This window comes from Geospiza fortis, unplaced genomic scaffold, assembly GCF_000277835.1.
Source record: "Geospiza fortis unplaced genomic scaffold, GeoFor_1.0 scaffold118, whole genome shotgun sequence".
NCBI lineage: Eukaryota > Metazoa > Chordata > Aves > Passeriformes > Thraupidae > Geospiza > Geospiza fortis.
The window spans coordinates 2498160-2507424 of record NW_005054380.1 but is presented as its reverse complement, the minus strand read 5'-3'; the positions used below and the strand labels follow the sequence as shown (position 1 = coordinate 2507424).

General features: G+C 57.4%; 1 protein-coding gene across 3 annotated transcripts in view; it reads right to left on the bottom strand.

Moving 5' to 3' along the window:
* Nucleotides 1-1813: 1813 nt before the first annotated feature.
* The window catches only part of KIF1A (kinesin family member 1A), a 33470-nt gene continuing 26018 nt past the window's right edge, over nucleotides 1814-9265 (bottom strand). For 2 of the 3 annotated variants that reach the window (XM_031060362.1, XM_005425069.2), the window contains 11 exons: nucleotides 6129-6243; nucleotides 5759-5892; nucleotides 5553-5614; nucleotides 5297-5442; nucleotides 4830-5042; nucleotides 4604-4681; nucleotides 4190-4314; nucleotides 3911-4057; nucleotides 3602-3794; nucleotides 3408-3526; nucleotides 1814-2377 (listed from right to left, as the gene is read on the bottom strand). In XM_031060362.1, coding sequence (XP_030916222.1) covers nucleotides 2335-2377; nucleotides 3408-3526; nucleotides 3602-3794; nucleotides 3911-4057; nucleotides 4190-4314; nucleotides 4604-4681; nucleotides 4830-5042; nucleotides 5297-5442; nucleotides 5553-5614; nucleotides 5759-5892; nucleotides 6129-6243 — 1375 coding nt within the window. In that variant the 3' untranslated portion in view covers nucleotides 1814-2334. Of the gene's footprint in view, nucleotides 2378-3407; nucleotides 3527-3601; nucleotides 3795-3910; nucleotides 4058-4189; nucleotides 4315-4603; nucleotides 4682-4829; nucleotides 5043-5296; nucleotides 5443-5552; nucleotides 5615-5758; nucleotides 5893-6128; nucleotides 6244-9117; nucleotides 9145-9265 lie in introns of all 3 variants that reach the window. The other variant, XM_031060361.1, reaches the window with a different exon arrangement.

Here is a 9265-nt window from a genome sequence, read left to right as displayed (position 1 = left end):
GCTCCGCTCTGTCTGGCGGTTGCCTTTCAGCTGGCTGCGTCCTGTCTGTGGCACAGGCAGCACCACACAGCCCTGGCCAGTGAACCTGTGTCTGGTCCCTGACAGACACTGGTCCTGTCTCTGCCAGAAGCTGCCTCCATTGTGGAGGAGCCTCCCCTCAGGTACTCCCTGTTTCTCCACCCTGAGCCTCTTACAAGTGACATTTGGGATGGTACTAACTGGTCCTTGCTCAGAGCACGGGAGCCAGGATGTTGCAGCCTGGGCCCCTGCATTGCCCCAGCTCAGCCTCTCTGTGCCTCCAGGCTGGCACCTCTTCATACAGAAAGGGCACAAGTTGGCCCTTTCAGGTCTAAAAGGATCACAGAGGGGAAAAGATCCCAGTTTGCTGGGGAGGTTGTCCTGGGCAGGGGAGCTGGGCTGAGAGGAGCAGCCCCACTGCAGATTTGGGCTGTAGGAATGGGGTGAGATGCCCAAGGAGCTGTGGCGAGGCCAGGCAGAACCAGCATGTGCTCAAGAAGAATCCCCAAACTCTTTCTGTCACCTGAAACCCAAGCTAAAGGGTGCCTGATATGCAGCAAGGGGGCCAGTGCAAGCCTCTCCTGCTCTGCCACGTCCCTGCCTATCCGTGTCCCCCACAACACGAGTGTAACAAGAAGACAGCACCACGTCCCACACACACACACACACACACACACACACACACCCCACAGACAGTGCAGGGAGGTGTGGCAGAGCCAAGGCGCAGCTGTGCTGGACAAGAGACAGCAGAGCTGGGGGGTGCCTGGGAGATGCATGGAGGAAGATGCTCAGCTTCCAGCACGGAGCTGTGCCAGATGCTGCTGGCCACTTGGGAAGCCCTGAACAAAAACATCTAGTCATGGGTGAGAGATGGGAGAAGAGAGAGCTGCTGCTGGAGGAGGTGGGAAGCAGTGATGGCTGGAGGAAGAAGGTCTTTTCAGCAAAAACACCTCCTGTGCAGGAAGCCCCCAGATTAACATGCTGATGGAGGCAGGGTGGGGGGAGGTGGGTGCTCACTTCTGCAGCAGAGGAAGAGTGAGAAAACACCAGCTACAACGGAAAAAAAGAAGCCCCATCCCCACCCTGACACCTTTTGATCTGCTTTGAGTTCATCATCCTGCTGGAAGAAGAAAGGATGTGCAAGCCCTTTTGGGAAAGGGCAAGAAGAATCCTGTAAGGTGGGATAGTCATTCCTAGTTGCGGCTCCTGGGGAACTTTCCCATTCCACCTGAACCTCCACACTCCCTGCAGGGTTGGGATCCTTGGCATCCTGCCCTAAAAGTGGGCAATCCCTTTGGATGAGACATCTGGGGGTCCCAGGCTGGGATAGGGGAGGTGGCCCAAGTGCTTTTTGTTGGAAAGGGTAGCCCAGCATGGGGTGACAGACAGAGCCATACCCAGAGCTCTCCTTTTCCCTCCAGTAGGACCAAGCTCCAAAGTGCAGTGACCCACCTGCAGGGACACGGGTGCCCTGGCCAGCTGAGACTGTGGGCTCCTCCCTTCCAGAGGTAGATGGGACAGGTAGGAATTGCCTTCTTTGGGAAGACACGGTGGGCTGTCAGGCCACTGCTCAGGGGAAAAGTAGTTTAAGCTGTAGGGGAAGGCAAAGCAAATATTTGGGGAAGGGCATCGAGTGAGGGTGAGAGCTGCACTGCTGCCAGGCACAAGCCAGGGGTGTCCTGGGAAGGCATCTCTGGAACCCAGGCCCAGCACCAAGGCTCTCCCCTGCCTGGGGGAGGCATTGGCTGGGGGCCAGGACTCAACTTAGGGGATTTTTGTGATGTAAATAGAAATAAATACTTTATAAATATAATCTTAAAGTACTGACACCTGATCTTACTCTGCTGTCTCTTGCAGAAACACCGGTACATTAGGGAAACCCCACATCTAAATTACCACTTTCCCTTCGCCTGAGGGCAATTCCTCCTGCTCTCCCAGCTCTGAGCTTTACTGCATTCCCATCTCTCCAGATCAAAGACCAGCTTTTAGCCAAAACCACCCTTCTCACTCCCTCCCCTCTGACAGGGACCTTTTTTGGAGCATTAGATGGTGTGATATGAAGGTCACCCATGGAGGGACAGGCAGAAGATGGCACGTGCACAGGGAATCCTGCCCAGGTGGGTCCAGGCTTTTGCAGCTACAAACAGAAGTGAGTTTCCCCTGTGAAGCTGTGAATCAAGACAGATCCTTCCATGGAGCAGAGAGCTGGGGCAGCAGATGGTGTGAAAGATCAGATATTAACATGGGGAGTCTTCAGACAGAATCAGCTATCTTGATCCTGTTGGCAGATGGATGAGGTGGAGGGTGTTTTTCAGGTTAGATTCTCATCTGGGCTGTTCTCCTTCTGGACAGCTTGGATCTGATTTGGAAAACAAGGGACAAAAGGTGTTAAAAAATGTGGACAAGGAGAGGTGTGGACTCCCAGGTTCAGTGTCCTGCATCCAGGCTGATACTTGAATCCAGACAGCTGGAGGGACATAAAGTCTTTTTAGCCAGACCACACAGATTTCTGTGCATTTATTCCTATTTTCCTAGTCCTGCCATTTGAGGTGATCTCAAGAAGTCCATGGGATGGTCTTGTTGAGGAATGAAAACATTTAGTGCAGGTAGTTTGGTGTGCAGCTGCGATTTGAGCCGCAGGGGTGGCAGCCTGAGCCCAGAGCCCGTGAACTGCCCATCGTTTGCATAACAAAGGGCACAGGGACCTGCGGCACGGCCAGGTGGAGGACACTGGGACAGTGCCCTTAGACTAAGAGGGTGTAAAATCCCAGGGTTCCCTTTGTTCAGGCTCCTTTCTCAGAGGCACCCAGCTCCAGCTGTTATTTTGTTATTGCACCGTGATTAAATTATTTAAAGGATCGAGATGTCTGAGAATCTGCTGTGGGAAACCTGTGACTGAGCCAGTAAGGAAACCTTGTCTGAGTGTGTGTGAGGAGAGTGTAGAAGTCAAGCAAGGCCCCTGCCGGCTCACTGGAACCACCTGCTGTGAAGGGGCCTCAGTCCCAGCTCAGGTGGTGTACATGTGACTCCAGAGTGGCTCCGGGATGGTGACTGGAAAGTTTCCTTAACAGTCTCAAAAACTCCGTGGGATGGTCTCAAGAACAGTGACAAGGCCAGAGGCCCTGCCACCAGGCATGGATGCTGCTTTGAGCTCAACACAACACCACCTCTGTACCACCTGGAATCTGGCCCTAGACTGAAGAATTTAAATGTGGATGAGCTGAATTCAAAATTAATCTGGTCCAAGTTCTGCCAGCTTAAAGCCTGTCCAGGCACAGCTCTGCACGGGAGATGCTCCCCACACCCGGCTGGGGCTGTAGCAGGAAAGCACTGGGAGCCTGCAGCCCCCCCAGCAATGGCTTCTGTGCATCCCCCCTTCCCCCAGGTACCTTATGGATCCAGCCAGGAGAGGGTTGAAAGCGTAGAGCCAGTCGTGCATGTCCTTGTCACTGCTCGCCTGCAGCAGGATGCCCCGGTGCTCGGTGCACACCGCAAACGTGTTCGGGGTCTGCGGGGGGAGAGCCAGAGCTTAGTGCTTCCCTCAGTGGGGTGTGCAGAGTGGGGCTGGCTCCCAGTGCCCTACCTTGAGCATGGCCTGCTGGTCCTCACTGTACTCCACCTGGGCCTTGGAGAGGTTCAGTATGGCCCTCTCCACCGTGTCCTTGTCCGAGTTGTAGATGTAGACGTACGGACGGCGGACCACCACGAAGCGTTTCACCCACCCATTGGTGTGAGGCTCCAGGAAGTGCAGGTAGCCCTTTTTGGAGACTATGGGACTGCAGAAGGGATCAAGGGAAGGGGTGGGATACAGAGCATGAGGAGGTGGCAGTGGTAGGGCATGGCCCCCCTGCCCATAGGTGCTCCCCTTGCTGGCTGCCCTGATTGCTCCTACCTGACTCGAATCTCCTGGATGTCAGGCACCAGCAACCGCTGGGGCTCCTTCTCCTCCTCAGGCCGGCGGGCTGGGGACTTCTTCTGCTCTCCTTCTGTCACAGGCTCTAGATCGGGGCTCTCTGCCCTGGAGGAAACCTGGGGGGGTCTGGGGAAGGAGGAGAGGATGGAATGTAGGAAGAGTGATGGCTAGGGAACATCCACAGACAAGGACCATGTCCCAGTGATACAGCTGCTCTGCTTGGGATTTGTCACCAGAACCTCCCACCCAGCTTCTTACCTGACCTCCATGGCATTGTAACATCCTTCCACCAGTGATGGGCAGGTCGAGGAGGGGGTGAGAGTGGTGACCCCAAGAGCTGGCATGGAAGGGTCTCTCATCAAGGTCACGGACATTTCAGACAGCTGTGGAGTAATGGAGGTGTGAACTAGAGTTTTTGTGCAAAGCCAGGCACATGCAAAGGACCAGGCTCCTGCTCGTACAGGGAGAGGCAAGACCCCTGGCTAGCAGGGTCCTCTCCTGGCATAGTCCTGAGAGCCACCAGTTCTGGGAAAAACCAAGGCAAGCAGGGGGAGCAGACACCCCAGAGGAGGCGTGAGTTGTGCCATAGTGCCCGTCTGGCCCCCACCCAGCCATTCCCCTGCCAGCCACACATCCCCCCCTGGCCCCACCAGCCCAGGGGCAGAGCAGTACCTTGCTCTCACTGGCGCTGATGCAGACGTGGCTGTGGCTGTACTCCCTGTTGAAGGTGTGCGTGAGCAGGCGCAAGCACTGCAGAGAGAGGAGGAGGACAGTGGGGCATGAGGAACATTCCACCTTCCACTCTTCTTGGGCTTCCTCCTGCCACAACCCCCAGCCACCCTGTGGAAGCCACTTCCTGGCTTCATCCCCACAAGCTGGGTTTGCTGCAGGATGGTACCTTCACAGCCAGCTCCTTCTGCCTCTCGCTGGGGGTCTCGGGGGGAGAGGTGCGGCTTTCAGGTGCTCCATCAGCAGAGAGTGGGGAGGAGATGCAGGAGGTGCTTCGGGACTCAGAATCCTCACTGGAGCAGGGGGACAGCGTCTCCATGCCCAGGCGCTGGGTGGTCTCCAGCTTCTCACGCAGTAACAGGTAGTGTCTTGTCTTCTCCACCTGGGCACAGACACCCAGGCTCAGGGGTGGCCCTCTCCCCATACCCAGTCCCCCTTAACCCCATTTACTTATTAGCTCTGGATCTGCTGGCACCTGGCTAGCAGTGAAGCACAGGAGTAGTACTGGCAGCACAGCCCCATTCCTGCCTCCTCCCACAACCAAGATAGCTATGCCATCCAGGGTGGGGAATCCCCCCAGCACCAGTGGAGCTGTGAATTGCACTATTCCAGCCCATCTCTAGCCCAGACTCTCACTTCTTGCAGCAGGCTGAGTTTCTCCAGCTCCCACTGATGGTCAAGGATGAGGCTGTCACTGCGGGGCCGCCAGCCAGCCAGGTTCTCCTCTCCCCGGACGTAGGCTACAGAGGTGTCCAGCACACGCCGGCGCCTTCTCTGCATGCCTGTGGGCACAGACACACAGCTGGAGGGACAGACACACAGCCCCTAACCCAAAGGCCTGGCTGTGTCTCCCTGTCCCAGCTGAACACCTGGGCAGAGGTGTGGCACCCACCTGGGCTGCCGGCATCAGCCACGCGGCACAGGCTGAGCTCGTAGACTCCTGTCACGCGGTTGCTGTGAACAAAGACAGGTGAGGCATTACTGGCTTTGTCCCATCCCCACACCCCAATTTTTTTTAGCCAAGCTGCTGGGATGCCCTAGAAGAGCTCCAGTCCCTAGGTGATGGCTCTCCTGTCCCCAGCAGGAGCATCCTGGTACCTCTCAGAAGCCCGCAGGCTGCCGCTGCCAAAAAGATTGCGGATGGAGCGTGAGGCAGGAAGTTTGGCATCCCGGGAGTAGAAAACCATGCAGAAGTCTTTGGTGATGACGGCGGGCTGAGTGCAGTTCTCCATCTGCAGTAGGGCAGAGGGAGGCATCAGAGGTGCTGCAGGGCGGCAGCCCAGCAGGTCTCTCCCTCCCCTGGGCCCAGCAGGTTCCAGTCCCAGGGTCCCACATGGCCCCCACACACCAAGTCAAACCCTACACCCCATAAGCAGTAGGTAAGGAAGGGCTCACGCTGGCTGCACCCCAACAGCAGGGGAAACACCAGATTTTGTTGATGTATAGTGACCCCAAGCAAGGTCCTTGCCTCGATGTAAGCTGACAGGGTGATGTAGATCTTCTCCCGGTAAGGGGTGACACGGTTGAGCAGCAGCGAGTTGTGCATGGAGCTATCCCACGCCGCCTCAAACTGGTAGAAAGTCCTGCCAAAAAAACCCAGCAGGTCCAGTAAAACAACCTCCCTGCGACTGCTGGCAGGCGAGCAAAGAGATGTCATTGTCCCCCCCACAGCGCTGCAGCAGGCCTGCAAGGACACACAGACATGCATGCGCAGTGGGGACAGATGGGGACAGCCACTCCAGAGGACACAGGCTCAAGGCAAAGGGCACAAGGCATGGTGGGAAGGGGACACGGCACCCTTGAGATGGCCAATGGACCGGGGTTCTGGGGAGGCAGGACCGCGGAGAGTGGGGGCTCAGGTGGGGTGCAGGCAAGGCAGAGCAGGCTAGGAAGGCAAAGGAGGGCGAAGGAGGGTTCATGCCCCACCCCTGTGTTCAGAGCAGGGGCTGCCACCCCCAGTGCACCCGGGCCAGTCCCCACCATCCAGCTTGGGGCACAGCACCTCCCGGTCCCTGCCAGGAGTGGCTGTTGCCTTTTGGGTGATGATGGCCAGAAGGGAAAGGAGGGAGGATGCTCAGCACTGGGGGTGTGCTGCCAGCCCACCTCTGGGAGCACAGCCCCCCCACCAGCCAGGTCCCCTTCCCCAGGGCTGCCCCTGTCTGCCAGCCCTGGGCTCAGTGAGAAGCTGGAGATTATGATTTGGTGGCCAGCCCCTGTCAGGCTGTCTCCCCTGGCTCTTGCTCTGCCCTCATTGCCAGCCCCATTCCCACTCTGCTGCCTCAGGCCCCTTTGCTGTGTTTTCCATGGCTCCCAGGCTGGGAGAAAGGAGCAGGGGACACCTGGTCCCACTCCCCCATGCCTACAGGATCCCAGAGAGGACGGCACAGCTCACCCAGATCAAGAGTGGCACCTGCCCTCCTTGGCTGGAGCAACCAAGGGTGAGGAAGCAGGAGGTGGCTCTGGTGAGAAAGCATGGGGAATCCCCATTTCATCCCCTGCACCACTCCTGGGCTCCCTCCCGGGTCAGCCTTGGCTTTATGGTACACCCACTCCCCAAAACTGCCCAGAGCTGCTGCGGCCCTGGCTCCCGCCTGAGCATCCTCAGGAAGATGTGGTTCAGCCATATCTCAATGAGAACACTTCAGCTCATCCCTGAAGCAGCATCCAGGTGGCTGAGGAGAAATTTTAACAAGAGCCAGGGCAGCCAGCAGGAGTAGGGAGAGGTTCTCAACTGCAATTTCCCCCATGTTGGAAGAAGAGGCAGAGTGATGCTTTCAGAAGGTGTATAAAACACATAACCCCACCGGTGTGAGACACAGCCAAGGCAAAGGATTGCTTTGCAGACACAGGTTGCTTAAGAAAAGAGTGCTCCCCAAGGAGGAGGAGGAGAAGGAGAAGAGGAGCCTCAGGGGAGGGGAGAAAGAGCAAAAAGCAAAGGGAGGAGGCAAAGGGGAAGAAGAGAAAAGCAAGAGGGACCAGACCGAGCAGGTGCGCGTGAAATACCTAGTGTCATTTCCCAGCGAAATGCTATAAGTGGAAGGTGACCCAAGGACAAACACACACATGTACACACACAGAAAAACGACAGGTCAGAAGAGCCCCTCTTGAAGGGACTCACACGTAATAGCACCACTGGCCACAGGAGCTCCAGCCTAGCTGAACCCAAAGTGGGAGCCAAAAGGAGCTCAGTGAGGGCAGACAGAGGCTTGCCAGTCTGGGTGAAAACCCTCTGCCTCCCACTTTCCTCATGGTCCAGCAGCTGGGAAGGAAGCACATGTGCTCCCTAGGCCCTTAACTCTGCCCTTGTGCCATCCCAGGGCAGGGTGCTCCTGCCCAGTGCAGTCCCCATGGACAGTGCCAGCTGGGGGGATGAGATTTCCCACTGCCACTCACACAGCACGTGACTCCTTGGCCCGTCCCCTGGTACACAAGAAAGCACCCCCGTGCTGAGAGACCACAGGCAGTGCCAGTGTGAACCCACCTCTCTCGTGGTAGGGGGGCTGGATCAATGTTGTACCCACTTTCCTGCACCCTGGGAGGGGACAGAATGCAGCTCTGCCCTCAGACATCTCTGAGCATGACCCGATTTGAGTTGCTGTAGGGAGGACAACCTTCAGACACAAAGCTATGTGCCAGGACTCAGGACACTCCATCCCTTGTCTCCTGGGCACGTGCCCCTCTTCTTCTGCCACAGGCCACAGTGGTGGCCCCCTTCCCTGAGGCCTCACCAATGCTCCGACCCAGAGGCTGGTGGCACACCCACAAATCTGGCACCTCTCACGCATATGCCAGGCTCACCCAGTGGTCCCAGCTGGAGCCTGCAGTCCCCAAACAGCCCCTTTACACAGGGGTACAACAGTCTGTGCCACATGTGCACCCACTGTCACACCTGCACAGAGACACGCTGCCCGAGTGTCGCACCTAAACACACAGGACATCTGTGCACAGGGTGGGCAGCTGCTGCCACACCAACTGCACTGCTGCCAACTGCACTGCTGCCAGTGTCATCAGGTGCCCAGGAGAGGGCAGGACAAGCCCCAGAACTTCCACTGTCCTCACCAGCCCTGCAGCTACTCCAAGCAGTACCAGGGGCTGAGCTGGGGCTGGGGCGGGAGACAATGGAGGGTCCGGCACACTCAGTGCCAGGTGCCAGAAAAGATGGGAGAGTAGCAAAGTCCAAAAGCAAGAATAAAACCCAAATCAGGCAATGGAGACGCAGGCGTGCGAGGGGGAGCGGCAGCCAGCCAGAGCGTGGCCCACACCAACAGCAAAAGGGGCCGAGTGAGCAAGAGGTGCCAGCGCAGTGGGGAGGAGGGATGGGGCATGTGAAGGGATGAGGGGCCGGATGTCCAAGTGCTGCCTCTGGCGGGAGTGAGCGTGCCGAGGCAAGGGGGTAGAAAGAAAGAAAGGAGAGAAGAAGGAGGGGTGGAAAAAAAACCAATGGAAACAAATAATACCTAGGCATATCCGAATCAAGAAACTGCCTGCGAAAACACAAAACAATCACATGGTTAGTGTGGGCTCAGATGGGCAGTAGCAGCTGAGGGAAGCGAGGGGGCACACCAGGCGCTGCCCCCCGCGCCTCCGCCCTGGGGGCCCGATGTG